At 44.5% G+C, this 22,147-nt stretch overlaps 1 protein-coding gene across 3 annotated transcripts in view; it reads left to right on the top strand.

The window, feature by feature from the left end:
• Window positions 1-22,147, top strand: part of LOC119186533 (phosphatidylserine lipase ABHD16A) — a 98,114-nt gene that overhangs the window by 11,015 nt on the left and 64,952 nt on the right. For all 3 annotated transcript variants that reach the window (XM_075879604.1, XM_075879605.1, XM_075879603.1), the window contains exons 3-7: window positions 9,002-9,068; window positions 11,110-11,196; window positions 11,962-12,047; window positions 12,133-12,203; window positions 19,909-20,004. In XM_075879604.1, the coding sequence (XP_075735719.1) occupies window positions 9,002-9,068; window positions 11,110-11,196; window positions 11,962-12,047; window positions 12,133-12,203; window positions 19,909-20,004 (407 nt within the window). The remainder of the gene's footprint in view (window positions 1-9,001; window positions 9,069-11,109; window positions 11,197-11,961; window positions 12,048-12,132; window positions 12,204-19,908; window positions 20,005-22,147) is intronic.

The following is a 22,147-nucleotide window of genomic DNA, read 5'->3' as shown; positions in this document are numbered from 1 at the left end:
AAGCTAGAAGCGTTCCAGTCCAAAGAATCTAGTAGCGAGCAAAGCCAAAGCTTTGACCCACGCTTTCGCGGCACCCAGCTGCACCGTCCCGTCCGTTCACGCGTGAAGACATACGCAAGTTGTTTTGACGGAAATCGATTTTTTTCGCTAGTTGGTTTGGTGACGCGAAATTTCGGGAGCATTTGCGCTCCCCGTATGAGACACTCGCCTTAATGGGAAACCCTACCCTCGTGTGTTCGGCCGCTAAGCCATTATAAAACTGCAACTCCGATGTTTGCGCTTGCCCCCCCCCCCCCCCTTTATTGTTTTTCGTGATGTTTTTTTTTCTTTTGGTGCCAAAAATGAAGGAAAATAATTTTGTGCATCATTTTGACTTATGGTGGCAAAGCATGATTAAGCTTGTCGCTACAGGCAAATCCATCACAGCTACAAATTTAAAAAGATCGGTACCCCCCCCCCCCCTTCCCAACTCGGGGGTTTCACGAATTTTTCTGTAGCCAAGTTGGCAGTTATGCTGGCATTTTTTGACGGAAATCGATTTTTTTCGCTAGTTGGTTTGGTGACGCGAAATTTCGGGAGCATTTGCGCTCCCCGTATGAGACACTCGCCTTAATGGGAAACCCTACCCTCGTGTGTTCGGCCGCTAAGCCATTATAAAACTGCAACTCCGATGTTTGCGCTTGCCCCCCCCCCCCCCCTTTATTGTTTTTCGTGATGTTTTTTTTTTCTTTTGGTGCCAAAAATGAAGGAAAATAATTTTGTGCATCATTTTGACTTATGGTGGCAAAGCATGATTAAGCTTGTCGCTACAGGCAAATCCATCACAGCTACAAATTAAAAAAAAATCGGTACCCCCCCCCCTTCCCAACTCGGGGGTTTCACGAATTTTTCTGTAGCCAAGTTGGCAGTTATGCTGGCATTTTTTTGGGTCATAGATCACTCAGCTTGTGCGTGAATTCACTGCACAACCTGTTTTGAGTTTGCAGATTCATAAAATCCAAGATTCATGCTAACTTGCTGTTAGTTATTTTGTGCTTGCACTAATGAGGAAGTTGAATAGTTATAGTGGATAGCAGGAGTGCAGTATACCTACCCGTGCCATTATAGCAATCATTGTGCATTTTTACTCGTATTGAGCATATGCAAATATTGGTAATCTTCAAATATTATAGAAAGTCAAATGCTTAGAATACTAAAGAGTGAAATGATTTTCTTCGTATTGGTAAATTACCATTTCACAAAACCAAAAGCACTGCTCTTGCCGCAAGAAGGCACTTGGCAAGTCAGAAAAAGTGCAAGAAACAAGAAAGATAAAGGTGGCAATGTTGTCTCAAAGTTTTCACACCAACTCGCTATATTTCATATCTTGCCCCGCCATGGTGGCCTAGTGGCTAAGGTACTCGGCTGCTGACCCGCAAGTCGCGGGATCAAATCCCGGCTGAGGCGGCTGCATTTCCGATGGAGGCGGAAATGTTGTAGGCCCGTGTGCTCAGATTTGGGTGCACGTTAAAGAACTCCAGGTGGCCAAAATTTCTAGAGCCCTCCACTACGGCATCTCTCATAATCATATAGTGGTTTTGGGACATTAAACCCCACAAATAAATCAATCGATATTTCATATCTTGATGCTGCCTGCTAAGGCATATTAAAAATAAGTTCATTGTGTTCTGAGGAATCTCGTCACTTAACATAGAAAGTTGCAGGGAAGTTCACTTGGCCAGTGTAGTCGAAATACAAAAAGAAAATGATTTTGAAATCTTGTGTTTTTTTAATGACATCTGGGGGGCTCATGTTCCAGTTTGAAATTAAGAAATGAAACCTTGCTTGTCATTATTTCATACTATAATGAACCTGTGATGGTTAAATTAGAAGCAGCTGAGTTCTTAAATGACAATTTCAGGGATTAAGGGTTTCTTTCGCATTCCTTTAATGTGACGGCATTTCTTGACTGAAACTTGCGAATGGAAATGTTTTATCTTTGAGCAGGGGGTGCAACATCTGCATTAATTGCGCCAATTTGATAAAATTCCTAATTGTTGCACCGAGCTGCGCGAAAACCGTGAAATTTTTTGAAATTGCGCCACGCTGGCACCGAAATGCCCAGCCAGGCTCAAATTTTTTTTCAGGTGCACTAATTTTGGTGAGAAATGCAGGTCATGCCGGCCACTTGAAGTTTGCGCCATCAGTCAAAGCGCGTGGACCCTAACTATAGTGCATGGAGTATACTTAAAATATTCTAGCCACCCGCCCTATTCTCGCGAGACGCGATCGACCAGATAAAGTAACGCTGTGCGCCCATTGGTCTGCTCACCGCAGCGAATACCTATGAGCGGGACGACGGAATTTTGACAAAAATGCGTTGCTGCCACCTACGTTTCGCGGGAAATGTAAATTTCCTAGCCTGAAAACGCGACTGTGGCCTGTTGGAACTAAAGATAAAGCCCCTTAATATAGAGAAAGTAGCGACTATCTCCTGCATATCCTCTCCAAAGTGTCCAACCCTCCTCTCCCAAGTGTCCAGACCTAATCTATATCCTCTCCCGAACAGCCACCGTGCGGGCGCCGGCCCTATAACCCGGCTCGTGCCACTTTCCTATCAAGAATGCTATGCCACGCTGATGACACGGCGCGATGCTCGTCGCGGCCCGAGAGGCGGGAGAGGAGTATGCGCGGCGGATTGGTTAAAAGAACGGCGATACTTACCTAAAAATATCCAGGGACTTTAACTAAAGCTGGAAGCGCATGCCACTTTAACCTCGTGCGAACAAGCTTGACGTGCAGCGAACCAGCGACCACGTTGATTGCCGTAGCAGCGGCACAAAAAACTTTTTTTTTTTTTGTCTTGAAGGTGCGTTGTCCCGGCGTGATCCTGGCGATAAATATCTGGTACCGTCGCCGTGCCAACGGGCGCGCTCCGTTGATACTTTACTTGGTCGAACGCGCCTTGCAAGCGAGCCGAAGTGGCGGCTAACCAGGTGGTGTTCACCTAACCCACGGTTAAAGAAATAAAAAAGGGGGTGAGGGTGGAAAGTGGGAACAGGGGAAGTAGCGATTATGAAATTTCTAACCCGTGCAGAGAATGCTGCTTAAGTCACCTTTGCAGCAGTACACCGGTGCCTTTCGAAAAAGCGTATTGTGATTTGGAAGGGGCTATTAGCGCTAGTCACGGGACACTGCACATTTCGTCCATTTGCTTATGCGTTTGTACGCCGCATAATTCGGAGTACCCGTATAACGACTGACGTTTTAATTAGCTACTGGCAATCATTTGAAGCAGTGTATGACATTTCTGCTTCCCTAAAAACAAAACAGTAAATTGTGCGCCAGTTTTTTTTTTTTTTTTGCGCCACCCCGACTCCTCGGTTTTTGGAATCACCCGAATTTCGAAGTAGCGAGCTTGCCAGATTTATATTTAGATTTGTAGTCTGTCAAATTATTTGATAGGCGTAGCAAACGCTGATAGCAAGGGTGAGACAGTTGCGCATATTGCGCATTTTCGATACAATTCCGTTTCTTTGTGCCAAGCTGCTCCAAAAGCAAATAGATCGCGAAAATTGCGCCGAACTGCACCTAAACAGCCTCGAAAGCTAGAATTTCAATGCCAACGTCAGCTTCACTGAAAAAAAATAAGGCCGAGTTGACTAATAAGACGCAACCTAGCGTGTTCTTCTCTTTCTTTTTTTACTTTGCACCTTTCTGATGACGAATGCTCCCGTAGTGTGCGTGACCCCGCAAAAATGTGCTGCCGTGCATCGAGCGTGCTGCTTCCACTAGCTAGGCTACGTGTTCTGGTGCCACTGTCGCCCATGGAAAACCACCGAGTCGGGTGGCAGGCGTACGTGTTCAGGTGCGACTGTCGCCCATGGAAAACCACCGAGTCGGGTGGGAAGCGTACCTGTTCAGGTGCGACTGTCGCCTATGAAAAACCACCGAGTCGGGTGGGAAGCGTACGTGTTCAGGTGCGACTGTCGCCTATGAAAAACCACCGAGTCGGGTGGCAAGCGTACGTGTTCAGGTGCCACTGTCGCCTATGGAAAACCACCGAGTCGGGTGGCAAGCGTAGCGGGGTCGACTGTCAGGTTCTTTGTTGTGCGTAGCGCGTTCGTCCGGTCGCTTCGGTTTTCGTGTCGACGATGCCGCGTGCGCTGTGCGGTCACCTACGCGTGCGCGTTTGCCGTGAGCGAGTAACTCTAAACTTGGAGTCATTTCCCTGCATCCGACGCGTCTCCTGGATGCTCTGGCGCGTGCACATGGGTTCTCAAAAGAACGCGCGCAGCCCATTCCCCGTTTCCGCCCATTAACTTATTTAGACAATTCAGTTTTCATTGCATTTTGCATTTTAGGAAGCCATAGCACGCGGAATCCGCACATCGGTGTCTGGATGTAGAGAGAAAATACTTGGTCATTTGCGAAGCCGTGGTGACAGAACGCGCGTGCAAACCATTTTAAACGATATTAACGGGTACCTCGACGCTTCATGATGCGTCGGCGATCACGTGGCACAGATGAACGTTGATTTGCCACTGCTCCGTTTTGTAATCGAAACTCGCGCCAAACGCTCGAAGACGCGTCGCTGCGGGCCGGCTCTGGGCTACTCGAGCGTTTAGGCTTTGCTTTATGTTCGATAGGTCTTTCGGTCGGTGGCCGTTCCGCATTGTGACTGGCGAACTTCGTTTTCTTTATTTTCTACTAGCAATAAAACCGCCCTCTGTACGTTCGGTGGTTGGTTTGTGTGAACGCGAGTTTCTTATCTGCGTTGCGCGAGTCGCGCAGCGGCGAGTGTAACAATCGCAAGCCGATGTTTTATTGGTAGTTCTACATAGACAGTGATGACCTACGATAATAAAGAAAATAGAACTGCCCAACGTGGGCCGTATTAATAATGCGTGGTTGCTAGTGTGGAGAGGCATTATCAGTACTATTCGCTTATCACTTAGTGCCATCGGCACGCGCTTTACGAGATAGTCGGTGCGCCGAGGTTTCTTGGTTCTCGCGCAGCACCCTTGGAGGTGGTCCCGCATGGGGTGGCCCTTAACGGTGGTGCAGCACGCTTTTGTTGTCTGTTAAAAGCTTGCAGTACACTTGACGCTATCTTGTCAGGCTTTTCTTTAAGCGGAGGCCTACCGTTACGTAACTACGATTCCTGTGTCATCACAATCTTTGAATTTTTAAATGCGAAGCATTTCTTGGCGAGCTTTGGCGACTTTGAGCGTATCTATCTATCTAGCCGCCTATCACTTTCAGCTCTCCTGGCCGTTTCGATAATCCTATCGATATCAATCTTGGTATGGCGTAACATGACTGTATGAAGAACATATTCGCCTAGTCATAACATGGAAAACATGACATGTATGTCATGAGTGTCATGATTTACATTTCATGGCTCTGCAGCTCTTGCAGTGGTTTTCTTCACATGGCATGTCGGAAAACTGGTATGGTATGGCATTATTGCATAACGAACACAAGCGACAGACCCTAGCACAAAAATCATGACATCGTGTCATGTAATAACATGACTAACATGCCACGCTCATGATGCGCTCGCGGCCGTTTCGCCAGGATCACATATATCGAATTTGGTATTACAGTACATGAATGAATGACGAAGGTATGTGACTAGTGCAAACATGATAATCATCACATGTGTGTCATGTAACAACATGACTACATGCTACGCTCATGATGCACTCGCGGCCGCCCCACCGCGGTGGTCTAGTGGCTAAGGTACTCGGCTGCTGACCCGCAGGTCGCAGGATCGAATCCCGGCTGCGGCGGCTGCATTTCCGATGGAGGCGGAAATGTTGTAGGCCCGTGTGCTCAGATTTGGGTGCACGTTAAAGAACCCCAGATGGTCAAAATTTCCGGAGCCCTCCACTACGGCGTCTCTCGTAATCATGGGATCATGGTTTTGGGACGTTGAACACCACACATCAATCAATGATGCACTCGCCGCCGTTTCGCTAGCTTCACATGTACCAAACTCAGTATTACGCGACGGGAACGGACGACGTAGGTAAATGACATATCCAAACGTGTTACATGACACGCATGTCTTGATTATCAGCATGACTACATGCCACTCTGATGATGCGCTCGCGGCTGTTTCACTAGCTTCACATACGCCGAATTCGGTATTACGTGATGCCAATGGATTACGAAGGTATGCGACTGGTGAAAACATGATAATCATGAGATGCATGTCATGTGGGAAGATGACTACATGCCACAGTCAAGGCGCCAATAAATTTCGAAGGCGCTCGGTGTGCGTGTGCGCCAGTGTTCATTTCGTCGTGTCACACCTGTGTTGCCACGCCAGGCGCCGGTCCTGCCATATACTCGCAGGCGCGCGCCGCGCTGCATCGCTTCGACGCATGCGGGTTTCAGCCCGTCTGGCCTCCCTCCCTCACGAAAAGAGACACTCGGTGTTGTCTGGGTAACGCATCGGCGCGAAATGCGCCTTGTCACATTTCGTGCCCTCATTTAGCGCCGGTTGCCATCGGGCCGCGCAGGCGGACGCTGGTCGCGCCTGGTGTCAGACTATAGAGTGGTGGTGGTGGTGAAAAACTTTATTCATCAGAAGGCCAAAAAGTAAAATAATATTTAAAAAATTAAAAAGCAGCGTTGTGGGCGGCCTTTAGGCTGTCGGTTGTGGCGTCCAGGCAGTGCCTAGCCGCGACGTCCTTCGCCCAAGTCACCAGCCGAAGTTGCAGGTCCGGCCTGGTACTGGACAAAGCAGCCCCCCACTGCTGCGAACTTCTGAGGTGCCAAGAGCCAGGGGGCAAATGTGCCGGACAGGAGTAATAGAGTGCTCGTGTTTTGCTAATGTAGCGTCGCTGTGCCCAGCGTGCGCGCACGTCAACGCTACATTGAAGTATATTGGGCCCTTCAGGATGTGCTCGCGGCCATTTTGCTAGCTCCACGTATACCAAATTTGGTGTTACATGATGTCAATGTATGACGAAACATATGACTGGTGCAAACATGATAATCCTGACATGCGTGTCATGTAAGAACATGACAACATACCACGCTCATAGATTGCTCACGGCAATTTTGCTGGCTCCACAGATACTAAATTTGGTATCACGTGACGTGAATAGATGACGAAGGTAAACGACACATCCAAACATGATAATCATGACACTGAAGTCCTCTACAGCATCATTTCCCTCCACCTCTAACGTTGGGCTGATCTTAAAATGACACATCAACTTTTCTTATTCGTGCTTCGCATATAATTGATGCCCACTGTATGTGGGATCTGCCCATTTTTTTCTTTTTAAATGTTTCCTGGGAAACTATATTTCAACAAAACCTTTTAAAAGTATTTTTTTAGTACATGTTTGTTATGAGGACTTGATAGGCCACGGGGTTGGTAAAAAGGTGGTGCACTTCATACCTGGTGATTATCTGTTCAAATCTTTCAAAATGTGTTTCAGTATTGTGTATATTTAGCCACTTGAAATGTGCACTGGTGCCCCCATGTTGATAAAAATTCATCTTTTCAAGCTCCCAGGTCGACATATTAAATGCCACTAACTGCTCCAAAGCAAGGTTTTTGTGCTCCCAAATTGAAATTTTGCTGCTCCAAAAAGTGCTCCCGATTTAAATTAGGCCGTCTCGCCCCTGTAGTATGGACTTGATTATTGTTTGCACAGTGGGGTGGTTCAAAATACTTTCATTGAAATAGCAGTGCTTACCTTCACATTGCATGCTTTAAGTGATGTTGAATGGTTTATACACATCTTATTTTTCTAAATGTCAGCCTTTTTTTACACTGCTCCAAATTCAGTATTTCATGATAGTCATGTTTTTTTCTCTGTAGCCTGCTCAAAATTTAGATTTTCGGGCTCCAAAAGTAACATTTTGCTGCTCCAAAAATTGCTCCTAAGTGTACTTCGGCCGTTGCACCCCTGCTTGAGGCAGCAATGAGTGTACCTTCCTTCAGGCCCGTGCATTGTTGGAGCTGATATGCGGCTCTTGTGAAAACCTAAAATTGTGATTGGTTACAGACTAATCATATTCACAAGTTTCTGGTGAACTGCCATGTATAAGGCGCAGTATGATATATATATTATTTTACATATACGTAAAAGGTACACCCTTGAGACGGTACACCCTTGGCGTTCCGTCTCAAGGGTGTACCTCTAAAGTGCGACTTTATTTCAAAATAAGCCCTTTCTTGGCACAAAAGTAACACTACGAAGTTTCTAGACCGCTATTTGAACAATAAACGTTGACTTAATAGGTGCCTTTATTGTTCCTTTTAACGTCCTTAATTTGGCTATTGCCATGGACAAGTTGGTGTCTCAAACATGCATGAGAAACTTTAAAAAATTTATTGGCTCAATTCTTCGCTTTTCTTTTGCCTTGCCCTGCATATGCCCACGCAATAGTGCAAATGCAGCTTTGCTTTTGTATTAGCATCTCGTCTTTTTGTGTTTGGTAGGTCTGTCTTCGTTCTGCCCATTATAGCACTTTTTCCTACTTCAGCTTGTACAAATTTGCTGTAGTAGCAAGGTTGTTATTCAGTCATTTTTCACAGAATACACATGCATAAGTTTTCACTGGGCAGGGGCATTTGATATCACAAGATGGTTATTATGATGTATACATTATTTTTGAGCATCTTTGTAAATGTTACTAAGCTGAAGAAGTAGCTGTAGCCTGTTTGCTGGTTCTGTGACATACTTCATATACATGCATTGTTTTAGTAAGAACTTCTTCAGTGCATTCATAGTTTGTGCCAAGCTGTTGTGAGCTTACATGGTAACATGGTCTCTGCAGTTGCTGTGAACAGTAGAAAAAAAATGCCCATTTCAATACCAGTGCGAAATGGAAAGTTGCATTGGGCGTGTGTTAATTATTGGTCATCCCATCCATGTCTGCTTCAAGTTGATGTATTAAGGAAAACCAGTTCGCTCTCTTTCACAGCTACTAAATATGTATGTGAGGTTGGCATGCAAGGCTCGCAAAGTTCTTTATTTTTTCTATTTCACAGCTGTCATTGGCATGGTCTCTAGGTGTCTACACTTCACCTATAATTGCAGCTGTCTTATACCGAAGGGGTGAGTTGGAATGCCAACAGGCCTTCATTTTTATCCTTTCCACTAATACTTAGCTGGTGTCTCTTTTTGTGCAAAGTAATTGGCGCATTTTTAAAACATGTGTGTTTTATGTGGCTATATAAATGAGTTTGAATATCCCAAGGGAAGTCGAATGTGTAGCTGTTCTTTTTTACAGCCACTGAAGAAGCCATAGCAATAGATATGACCAGTGTTATCAGTTCTCCATTTGATGGTATCACTTTTTACAGTGAAAGCTGTTACGAGATCACAACACGGATCACGGGCGGCGTCACACTTATCCGCCGCTGCCGGTGTCCGTAACCATTATCGCAAGAAATTAGAAAAAGAAAATCGAATAAAAAAACATCAAAGGACATAGTGGGATTCGAACACGGGATCACTGTGTGCCAGCCTAGTATTCTGCGGCTGAGCCACGCCGGTGCTTGGGACTCGTTCGTAAACTTGCCCTAGGCAGGCTTGATGTCAAGAAAGGAATCGCGGTAATATGAGTAATAAAGCATTTTAGAACAGCAAAGGAACATCCAGGCGTCATACAATGTGAATTGCATAACGATTGGGCCGTACAATGCTCCAACCCATAACAAAAGGTTGTTCTTCATCTCCTGTTAACTGTGGCGCATACCCACTCAGGCGTAATTCATCTTCATCATCCACTGCATGAAACACGAAATTTGCACAAAATTTGTTGCAAGTGTTCATGCTTGTAGCAGTTACTCGGAGCATTAAGAAAAGGCTCTGAAAGGCCGCTCTTCGATGGCGTAGTGGGTACCCATCCAGTGTGTTTCTTGCATATACCCAAACAGTGTTTAGAAAAGGCTCTGAAAGGCCGCTTTTCCAGCTTTCGCTGTGACTATGCTGCACGTTCCGCGCAGGCCTGGCGATTTTTTGTTCGATTCCTTTTCCGAGGTTTTATTGTACTACCACTGTGCAGTTTTTGTTGCTTTTGAGATTTGTCCTACATTTGGATATTTTTATAGTACGGAGTCTGATGAAAGCATCTGTCGAAAGTGAGAAGCTTTTGTGTCTAGTCACGTTGTTTAGCACGGGTACTGACTTCAGAAATACTTAGCCAATAATGTCCTCAACCAATAATGCATAATTTGCTTATTATTATAGAACCTCCTGTAACCATGGTCAATTAAAGAGCAGAATTAGTGCAATTTAAACAGTTATTGCTTTATCCAAAGCCAAGGAGATTTATCGCATTTAAAATTTCAAGAAATTATTGACTTCATTGTGGTTGTGCATGTCCAAGCTTGTAGCATGGAGTATTTTAGATAACGCTATGACAACAGTGAGTAGTTTGGTTGTGGAATTTTTGATATTTGTTCATTTTAAATATGTATTCACAATTTCAATAAATTCAACAAGTGATAAAAGGTGCTATTCCTTTTGTGGCAAGTTTCAGGAAACTTCTAAATTTCATTGCATGTGATATTACAAAAGATCTTTGTTTGGATGTCTGAGGGTCTAAATTTAAAAACTTGTTTTTCATGCAGTCGACATTCCTTCATTTCACCCTGAAGGAACTATGCAAATTGGTAAAATTAACTTGGAGGTTCAATTGAGCAAGAGGCAGAAAAAAAAAACATACTGCTGGCTCATTTGGCACTATTTTCTCAGAATATAACATGTCCCGGGATTCTACACATGTCCAGATTTCATGAATTCGTATTCAGTCTTATTATTTGGAAGTCTAAATAAAAAGAAGGTATATAAAAATCGGCTGCCTTAAAAAGTGACTTGGTGATTGATCAGTATATGTACTGTCTTTGCTACTGGATTTGGAATGTATGTTTTGAAGCAGACAAAAAAGAAAATTAATATTGCTTTAGTACAACCAATATTGTTTCAAATCTGGCATATTTATTTTCTTAAAGTGGTAGAACACTATCGAATTGAAGTAGGATCGATCAACCTAATATTGTTTTTCATGTATATTTGATAATTTGTTATATCCTTGTTTGACCATGTGTGTGTGTGCAGATATAACACTGAGTGTTATCCTTTGTATGTGCAGGTTATGTCACGTTTGAAGGAGTGTACGCGTTGACAAGGCTGGCAGGTGTCATATGCGTGGTCATGGTTGGCACCATTTGTTTGAGAGGTAAGGCGATTTTTTTTCAAGCTGTTGCTGCTGAAAAAAGTGCTTGTAAAAAGCCGAGTTCAGGGAGCCCACTTTTCTGGAATTCTAATCAGTTTATAATTTTTAATTTAGCTTTTGAAACATTAGACTAAAAGTGTTTGGAGAGATTATTTCATGTACATAAAAAGCATAGATTGACAAAATTTATGGGTGCCCATACAGCAGTCTCCAGCATTCTTCTTGCCTTATGATCATATCAATCGTTCAAGATAGTCTTGCATCTGTGAACCTTGCATTTGCTGTTGTAATCAAGGTCAAATTATTTGTGTGAGTTTTTATAAAGACTCACTCAAATCTTTACAAGGTACTCGGCTAATAGGTTCAACTATAAATTAGCAGCTACGTCTGAACCTTCACCTAGACTCTCAAATTATGACCCTTGTAAAAGTCTGTGCAGTTTTTAAGGCTTTTCTCCCATCTTCTAATGCATTTATGCTCATTAGTTTACATGGACAGTGAGAAAAGTGGAAATTTTCAATCAGTACTGCTCTCAAGAGAACCTTGTGGGTGTGTGCTCATTTTTCCTGCATAAGTAGCTGCATTGTGTGTGTAGTTTATGGAAACCTTCTTCTAAAAAGCACACCCATCGACCAATCATTTGCAAAGTGACAACTTGGCTTTTTTTTCATAGGCAGCTTTGCACATGGAATTTAGGGTAATTTTCTTTTTTTTTACATGGCTCTTGTCATAGGTTGTATAAATTTCAACTGTTAATTTTTTGTTCAGGCATTGGACGTATTGCCAGTTCAGACTATGGCCAGTTCTTGCGAGCTCTCCAGGCCGCTCAGCAAAATCTGAGCAAGGAGTCAAAGGTAAGTCTTTCAGTCATCTTCACTGTATTGCAAGAAATTGGTTCTTGGACATGTAGACTTCTTTTCTTTTCCTTCATTTTTTCAGGCTGAGCTAGCCAAATATGACAGTGAGTTCTATGCCTGGCCCATTGACTTTCGTTGGAATGACCCACTTGTGTAAGCATTTTTTTTTTTCTGGTGTAATTACACTTGTGTGTACACCTCTATGTGCTCTTTCTTTGTGTGAGCTATTAAAAAGAAAAGCTCAAAGCATAGTCTGCGATGCATGGATATTCGTGCCTACTTGGAAAGTTTTAGTTGCGAAGCAGCTTGTAACTACGAAGCGGCTGGGTTCGGGGAACGAGATTCTGCAGACTCCTTATGAACCAACGCGTTGTATTCTAGTCGGAATGCGCTGGCATGTGCTAGTGCGTTCGGGCTTGTGTAAGAGGCTGTGGCGTCTTCCCCTTACACTTTCTCAGCAATCACGTGATGGTATTATGGAACGAGATTCTGCAGAGCGCAATGAACGCATGTGCTTCTGCGTGGCGTGGCAATTAACCCGCATGGCGTGCTCTAACAATTGTTTGGGACAAGCAACAGCAACATAAACTGCACTGAATTCATGGTGTGCTCCACTTGCTAGGACGGGTTAAAATTGGGCACGATGCCTGTGATGAACACAACTTAAAAGTAAAAGTCTACCAATGCAGTGCTTCGCATGCTACTAATGGTTCCCTTTAGTAGGAGATGGTGCCATTTTTCATGGTCTTATTGGTGGCTGAAATAACCTTAAACATGAAATGTTTTATAGATTGTGCTATTTAACCCCTTTATAAGAAACACTGTTGTAAGAAACAAATGGGTATAAGAGACAGACTAGTGTGTGGCTGCATTGAAATAGGGGTTCTTAAAAAAACGCATACATGGTGCCCTGCTTATGAGACACCAATATAGAAGACCAAAATTACTGCACAGTGCATGTCTCCTATAAAGAGTTTCAACTGGGATTTTTATTGAATTTAGTTTTTCTTTTAAATAGATGGAAAAAAGAGTTTGCATGCGTACTGGAGCTTCTCTTTTGTAATGGAAGAAAAACTCAAGTTCCTCATGAAGTCGTACTGTATGGCATTAGTGTGACAACAAACCTTTGGTTAATGAAGTTTTATGGAAAATGTGCAGGGAATGTTAGTCTATAACTATTAAGTTATGAAAGATCTAGCATTTGGAAAAAATTTAATGCATGCATTTCATTGTTCTCAAAGGCTCAGATAGCCACAACCACTCCTAAAGTAGCCCTGAAGGCTTGCTGCCTGCTCACTTAGGCCTCTGTGTACTTTTACTGCGACAGGATATGGTGTGTGAACATGTGTAAATAATGTGCACGTGCCTTACTTGCCAAGTTTCTCAGAATATTCGGGAGGCTCTCGAATTTGTACATTTCTTACGTTTGTACGGTTGTCATGAAAATCTCCTGGAAATCGAAATTTCTGTGTGGGACCTGGCCGAATCGGCAAAAATGCTGGCCAATCCTATCCAAACCTTTTGCTAACCCATTGCATTTATGCGAAACTGTCAGATACGAATTCGCGAAATTTCCCAGCCAAATCCACTCTGTCCATTTGGACCAAAATTCGTATGCTCTGAACACTTTCCTCATCGCAGCGGATGATATGAACTGTAGTTTCGAAATCTTCAAACGATGCCCGAGAGCAGCGTGCTCAAACTTCGTAAGTACTACGCGTGCGGCTAGCGCACACGCTGTCTTTTGTGTGGTTGTCGTATGCCACATCCACTGTGGTCCAAACCGTGGTTGCTCTTGACATGATCATGTATGGCGACGACGTGAATGGCAGAACTTGGAAAGTGTGCTCGCATCCAGTGCTTGACCAGTTAGTGATGCTGCTTTCCGCAAACGTTGCGGACAAAACTCAGCTGAGTAGCACACGGGGATTGAAAACAAAACTACCGTTTGCCACTGCTGCTGCGTACGAAACCACTGTCACTGCGATGCCATAGCGATCTAGAAGCTCCAAGGGCGCGCGGCTAACGCAGAAGTTGCTTAAAGGCAATAAAGACTTACAGAAGGCTAGAAGTGTTTTGGCGTTCCTGTCTGAAGAATCTAGTAACGTAGCCCCATGCTTTCGGGACAGCCAGCTGCTTCATCCCCTTCGTTCACACGTGTCCTAGGAAGACATAGGTCAGTGGTTTTGACAGGTATGATTTTGTTGTTTCGATCACGTGCAGTTTTGGCAGTGAATTGTGCTCCCCCTTTGAGGCTCGACTATCACCTTAGTTGGTAAACCCTACCCTCGTGTGTTCGGCCACTCCAAGCCATTATAAGACTACAACGCCGATGTTTACGCTTGCGAAGCTGTACGGACTTCCCCCCCCTCCCCCCACACCTGGTTTTCGTTTTTTTTCTATGCTTTTTTTGGGGGGGCAAAAGCAAGAAACAAATAAATCTGTGCGAGCCACCCCCTCTCCCCCACCATCGGTGATCCCACTCCTGCGCCAAAATGCGCCAAATCGTATTTACTGTGCCATCCTGAAAATATCGACGGAAATTGCACCAAGCTGTGCCAAAGTCGGATTTGAGAGAGTCTATCACCGACAATAGCCATGCTGGCGTGTCAATACATGTGCACCTTGTTCTCAGGGCCACCAAAGTCACAATCACGTACCTATTTAATTTCGCTGAATAAACTGCAGTCGTGCGTGCTACCTAAAATCCATGATGCTATGTTTGGTGCCAAAGCTACTCTGTCGTGCAAGTCCGCTTCACGACGAAATGCATTCTCCGCAGGAGCTCATGACGTCCAGTACAATTGTTAGCGTGAAACTGTGGCGATGATTCATCAGCGAACGTCGTCCATTTCGGGAACGCTGTTGATAGTTAGTTTGAAGAGTTGCGCAGCATGTAATAAAGCAATTTTCACTAATAACTGCACGCGTGTCACCAGAATGTCAGTCACGTCTATGTCTGGAAATCACGATCAGAGTTTTTTGTGCTTCACGTCCACAGAAGAATACGTAAATGGTGGGAATGCGTTGACACCTTTCCTCTGATATATTTTATGCATGGATCATCATACAAAAGAGCTTTTTCGCAATTTCTTCCACCAGCAGATCCGCGTTTATAATCGCTTTGGCAGTAAAAGCCCCCTAAATGACCCTGTTCTTTCGAACTCAAGGTTGCTAGAGTCCAAATTGAAAATCCTCGCGTGCTTTCGTTTATAAATATCATCTTGTTTACAAAAGCATGCCTCCTGGTCGGAGAAGCCGAAGTTCGGTTTTAATACGCGCAGCTGTAATGAGGCCATCGCTCGCGGCTCTAGTGTCGGAAGGTCTGTGAAGCGGCTACGCCTTGTTACACGTCTACTTCTCGCTTTCCTGGGTCAATAGCTGACTGTTAAAAAAAAAATTGACATCTCGGCATCACATTTATTGCTTTGTATTGAAGGGAGGGGTGAAGGGGAGACTGCTGTATCGCTTGAAGTATCTTGCGCGCGCTATGTCGAGGCATAATGAGACAGCTTGTTAACTTTCTGTGCTACTAACATTTGCTTCACGTTTAGATAACCGACTGCACGAAAGCTTCAGCAATTTCCCTTTTAGCCAGCGTTCTTTTGAGTTGCGCGATGTTAGATCTAAAATAAAATACAATTTGTTAATTTCACTTACGCTCTTAGGAGTGAATGCGATACTAACAAATTGTATTGTTATACCAAAAAAATAAGGCTTGACGTCATCTGTGAGAACCGCTAGCAGCAAGGTTGCCATTTCTAAGGTCCGCGCACTCGCAAAAACTTGCAGCACGCGCGGTGTTCGATATTCGTGACTTGGGTGACTAGAGGCCCCCAAAACATCTCTTCCATGTCGATGCACGTACAGATGGAACAGACTTGTCTAGAGTGCCCAGCCGGCCGCTCCAGCTGGCATTTTCAGAAATATGCCAAGAGAGACACTGTACTGCGTGTTAGGCCCTTGTGCTGTAATGTAAGCATCAACAAAAGCTTGTAGCTAACATGAGATAGAAGCCGCGGCTAGCAACAGTGTCAACAGGCAAGCGCTCTGCTGCTCTATACCAGTGTGATTCTATTTGCACAGCACGTACGAATGGACCTTTGAAATGGCACGACAATGGTGTGGCCGCCTTGCAATCGAGCCTCAGTGCATACCCTTATATGGCCACTCTAGGAAGCGAAGCACTTTTTGCAGAGTACAGGTATTGGCAAGGTATAGGTATTGGTAAGAGTACAGGTATTGCTAAGGTATAGAAGGGTATACCAGTCGTAAATAGCGCGTGCATCAAAGATCACACCCATAAAGTCAAAGCTCATAATAACCCCCCCCCCCCCCCCCCATCGCGTTCCTAGCTCTATCCTTCCTGTGCCTTGGACAGGGGCGCATTTCTTTACTTGAGTAGTAATCGATGACGGCCTGTCACGTGGGGTGATGTTATCGCATCCGCGCTCAGTGCAAAGTAGATAAGTCCGCTCTTCTTATCTCTGCTTTAGCTGCGTTCGTCACCCCCGCTCCCGCGCTTTTACCCGCAAGTAAAACACATGATGCACGGGAGCATGTTATCGAGCGATGTCTGGAAAGCAGTCACGTTAATACAACTTCAAAGCGTTTTAAAACGGCGAAAGAACATCAGTCGTCGCACAATGCGAACAGCATGACAAGTGGGCCGTCCAATGCTCCAACCCATTATAAAAGCTTCTTCTCGTTCTCCTATTAACTGTGGCGCATACCCACTTCAGCATAATTTCTCATTGTCGTCAGCTACTGCATGAATCATTGGCAGGAAATTCCTTGCAAGTGTTTAGCGGATGCCACGCTTTTCAAAATAATGACAAAAAATAGCATAACGAATGCTGGCCTACTACCCAAAAGTTTATTATTGATGCCCTAGTGAGTATCAAGCAAGTGTGCTTGCAGTAGTTACCCAATGAGTGTTTTGAAAAGGCTCTGAAAGGCCGCTCTCCTAGCTTTTGCTGCAACTGTGCTGCGCCTTCCACGTAGGCCTGGCGTTTTTTTGGAGTGTAGACAGAACGTCCTAGTCACATAAACTATTGCTGCAAAAGGAAAATGAAGTTTGTTAAATTGCGTAGTTTCAGCACAGAGATTATAGCTCGAGGAGGTTGGCTTTCTGAGACTAACTGAATGACGTCATATTACGGCCAGCAGTCTAATCAGTTGTGAATAAAAAGAACCTTTTTTTTATTCTTGAAGTCATCGTAGGGAAATGCACTTGGGACTGCGTGAGTCTCTAGCACTGTAAGTGACAGCTTATGTCTATTATATCAGCTGATAACCAAATGGGTTTATTTATATTGTTATTTCATGAAGTACAATTTTATTCACCAGTATTTTAATTTATTTGCTACTGAAATAATCACCGAACAAGTTTTTCAGAATGCTCAACAGCATGATGCCAGTATTTTTGCATAATCAACTAAGATAGGGAGTGCTTTTAAGATGATTGGCTCCACAAAATTTTCAATGAATATAAATATTTATAACTCTTTACAAGAGCACCAGAATAATTTTTAATTTCTTTGATTGTGCATGCAACTTGCTTCTCCTTCATATGTTGAAGTTAGCTGCTCCAGATTGCTCCAAAATGGAAACTTCTGCTGCTTCAAAGTGCTCCAAGTTAGAAAATTTTGCTTCTACAAAGTGCTCCAAATCGGAAGACCTCGGTTGCATCACTGCGCTCTTGTTGCGGAAATCTCCGGAATTTAGAATTCTTGAACTTGGCATGTAGGACATGCTTATATCTTGTGATATTGACCACTTTGCATCACTGAAATATACATATGCTTCACTGCTTGACATTGCTGCATTGCGATGAGGCTGTTATTAGAAATCGGCATTGTGTAGTACTTTTGGGCCCCTGTCGGGATTTTTGCACATCCTTAGTAATAGTTTAGTAGCTTGTTCGTTGCTCTGCTTATGTCCAGGGCGCGAGTTTTATAGTGGCCGCAATAAGGCCTGTTCTGGGGAAAGTCTCGTCACAATTCCTTCTACAAATGTGTTTAAATTTAAACGTTATTTAAATTGATGTTTTGTTAATGCAGGCAGTGAGCACAAGTATTCCGCCTGTATTCATTAAAAGTTTCGTTGCGGCACTAGCTCTACCAAATTATGTGAAGAGAAGACTGGTCCCTTCAACTATCCTGCTCCAAAAGATGTACCAAGCTCGTGCCAAGCTAGTGTAAAAGCTACCTTCCCATTAAAATTGAAGCAAAAACCCACAGTGCACTATTACAACCATCATGGAGATTAGGGCAACAGAAAGCTGAGCTAGTTAAGGATTCATCTTAAAAGTATTTAAGGTGTGTTAACAGAGACACAAGAGGAGAGAACAAGCCGAAGTCGAAGACTCATTGTCACTGAAAGGGCACACTGTGGTGGACAAGAAAATTCTAGATACAATTTATCTGCACGTGTGGAGGTATAATAGCCCACCTGTCAATTCGACACACCTTCTTTTATTATCGTGGAGGTCAGCTGAGCCGCCATGTGTTGAATTACAATGGTAGATATAGGGCAGCTGACTCAATCAGCAAGTGAACACCCATCTCTAGCTTAGAGGAATGCCTTTTGATATGTAATTGGAATCATTAGGACATAGTCAATGGCCATTAGAACATAGTCGAGGGCCGCTGGAGCAAAGCAGGCGAGGGCGTTCTTACTATTGAATGATATGTGGGGTTTAACGTCCCAAAACCATCATATGATTATGAGAGATGCCGATCGAATGCAGGCTGAACATCCTGTTGGGTGACCACTTGGAAGCAGCAGTGTCAGCATCACTGTTCGTGTTTTGGAGTCATTGCACAGATCAGAACTTCAGCCTTACAACTTTGATGTCACTGTTCAGTAGGAAAAGCAATGTCTGGATAATATTTCGTTATCAGTGGTAACTTTCTAAGTAGACCCTACATGGTCAAAATAGCAGTTGCTGTGGTTGTAGTTTCAACAGCTGTCGCATCGCGTGACACAGTTATGCTGAACAAACTACATATTATAAGAAACATCTGCATGTTTTCACTTTTACTGAGTCACACCTGCCAATCCTCCCGAATTTCCCTGGAGTCTCCCAATTTCCTACGTGCTTTCCTGATTGTATGATCACGGTCATAAATTCCCCCGATAAACTGCAATTCAACTTTGAAAGAAAAAAAAGAAAAATGCAGTAAATTGAAAACCGGTACTTAAAACACTAACTTGTCAATAGGAACACAAAATAAAAGGGAATGTTCACGCAGCACGAAAGTTAGCTGGCTGCTTCTGTTTTCCATCATTTGCTGGGCTGTCTTTTGACTGGAAACACACAAACATGCACAAACCCCAATGGCTCGCAACACACTCCACTAATGGGCAGGCTTTGATTCTAGACGATACTTGAACCAGGAGAGGTATTCTATTAAAATTAACATACCTCAGTTCTCAGTTAGTAACTTTTATTGAGAGTGCTAGATTGGTTTGCATGAAGCTGGCCCTACTATATATTTGTTGACAACTCTACCAGTCAAAATTGAGATTGTATAGTCTACATATGTGCAGTGCATCTGAAAAAGTCCATACTGCTGCGCGCACTCGACGTCTTGCTTTTACCAAAATCCATGCCGAAAGGTCCCTACTGATGTTCCACTACTGCCATAGTAGTTACCTACGAGTGCTGGTAGCATTGCCGTGGTTTCTTATGTCATTGAAAACAACAAAAAATTAATGCATATAATGCCCACACACAAAATAAAGAGAAGCGTACAAGTCCATTTCGGGCCTATTCTACATTATACTAAGCACAGTAAGCCAGAAAGTGTAAAGTAATACTGTGAATATACATATGCCTTCTTGCCTTTGATAGGGACAAGAGCAAACCTCGTGTTGAAGTAGAACGCCAGCCTTCAAACCAAGGAAGCTTTTTTGCAAGCTTGCGGGCTTTGCCATGTGAAATACTGAGGTAAGCTTCACTTATGCATTTCAGTATGGCTATCTGAGAGTGACCAGCAGCTTTGTTCTGCATGTACTTTTAGAACGCCCTGCTGTAGCTTTTGACGTAGTCATGGAACTCCTATAGGAGTTATAAGAGTTAAACGCCTTGCGAATCTTGTTTTTAGTCGAAAACAGCTCTAAAAAACTAGAGGAAGATGTTTAATAACACAAACCACAGCGCTGACCAGTAACAACCAAGTGTGTTTTATTCATTCAGTCCAGGTAGACATACTCCACCACAACCTCAAGAAAAGAGGTGGTTAGCCTGCACAAAGGCAAAAAAAAATGTTTTTTTTGCCTTTGGCAAAAAATTTTTTTTATTTTTGTTTCCTTCAGATTGTGGTGGAGTATGTACCGTATATACTCGTGTAAGGGCCGCCCTCGTGTAAGGGCCGCACCCCAACTTTGAAAGCGGATATTTCGAAAAAAAAAAAACAAAAGTTCAAAATGTCCCGCCAGAAAAGTGTAGTTAGTTCATTTACAGCCAGATGGCGCTGCACGCTTTTCCGCTTTTATTCTACTTCCGCCGACGCGCCGACCACGCTGTTGACAGCGCGCCGCCATATTTGCCTTGTGCGGCCTCTTTGTTGGCATCGTTCCTAGCATCGTGTCGATACGTTGGCAGCGCGACTTCAGATCGGTGTCGTCGGTGTCACTTTGTTGGTTGTAGTGAACCCTGCAGAAGCCAGCGCACGTGACGGACGATGGGCCGGCATCTGAGATCATTCACTGCAGCATTTAAGCTGCAAGTGATTGACTATGCCGAGGAGCACGGGAAGCGGGAAGCTGGACGAAAGTACGACGTCGATGAGAAGCGCGTGCGTTACTGGATGAATCAGAAAGATGCCCTCGCCGCTACTAACAGGAGCCGAAAGGCGTTTCGCGGGAAAAAGTGCAAGTACCCGCAACTCGAAAGCGAGCTCGTCAACTACGTCGTCGACACACGAAGGGACGGCTACGCCGTATCGACTGACATGATACGCGTCAAAGCCCTCAGCATCGCTCGCCACATGGAAATACCCCCGGCACAATTCAAGGCAAGTCGGGGCTGGGCTACGCGGTTTATGAACCGTAACCAGCTTTCTATTCGGCGCCGAACGACGATTTGCCAAAAACTGCCGCGCGAGTACGAAGACCACGTCATTAAGTTTCATCGCTTCGTGAATGCTCTCAGGAGGGAGCATGAATACGACCTGTCCCAAATTGGGAATGCGGACCAGACACCTGTGTGGTTCGATGCACCGGAAAGCACCACAGTGGATTTAAAAGGTGCGAAAAGTGTGTCTGTGCGCACGACTGGTGCAGAACGCCAAAGGTGCACTGTGATGTTGTGCATCACGGCAGACGGCAGGAGGCTTCCGCCGTACGTCGTATTTAAAAGGAAGACTCTCCCAAAAGAGAAGTTCCCTCAGGGAATCGTCGTACGTGCGCAAGAGAAGGGCTGGATGTCCGAGGAACTGGTCGTTGACTGGATTAAGACCGTCTGGGCAAACAGACCTGGAGGGCTGTTACAACGGAAAGCCCTCCTTGTTTTGGACAGCTTTAGGGGCCACTTGACCGACCGCGTCAAGAACCGAGTTGCCGCAACTCGTACGGACTTGGCCGTCATTCCCGGTGGCCTGACGAGTGTGCTGCAGCCGCTCGACGTATGCGTCAACAGACCATTCAAAGTGGAATTTCGCCGATGTTACTCTGAATGGATGGCTGGAGGCGTCCACGAGAAGACCCCTACAGGACGGCTGAAGCGGGCGTCGCTCCAACAGGTGTGTGAATGGATTTTGAATGCGTGGCGTGCCATGTCAGTAGAAGTAGTTGCTAAAAGCTTCAAGGTAACGGGAATTTCGAACTCCATGAACGGCACCGAAGATGACCGTCTCTGGGAAGACGCGGACGCCGAGGCGAGCTCCTCCGAGAACGAGGACAGCGAAATGGAATCCGAATAAAAACATTTCTGGCATGTCATTTGTGACTCTTGCACTCTGCTACTGTTGCATAAACAGTACAGACCTTTGGCCTGTACTGCCTGTACTAAATCGGCCTGATTCGTGTAAGGGCCGCACCTAGCAAAATTTTCGAAAAAAAAGTGCGGCCCTTACACGAGTATATACGGT

This window comes from Rhipicephalus microplus, chromosome X (assembly GCF_043290135.1).
Source record: "Rhipicephalus microplus isolate Deutch F79 chromosome X, USDA_Rmic, whole genome shotgun sequence".
NCBI lineage: Eukaryota > Metazoa > Arthropoda > Arachnida > Ixodida > Ixodidae > Rhipicephalus > Rhipicephalus microplus.
Note: the sequence above shows the minus strand (reverse complement) of the source record. Positions and strands in the feature narration are given on the sequence as shown.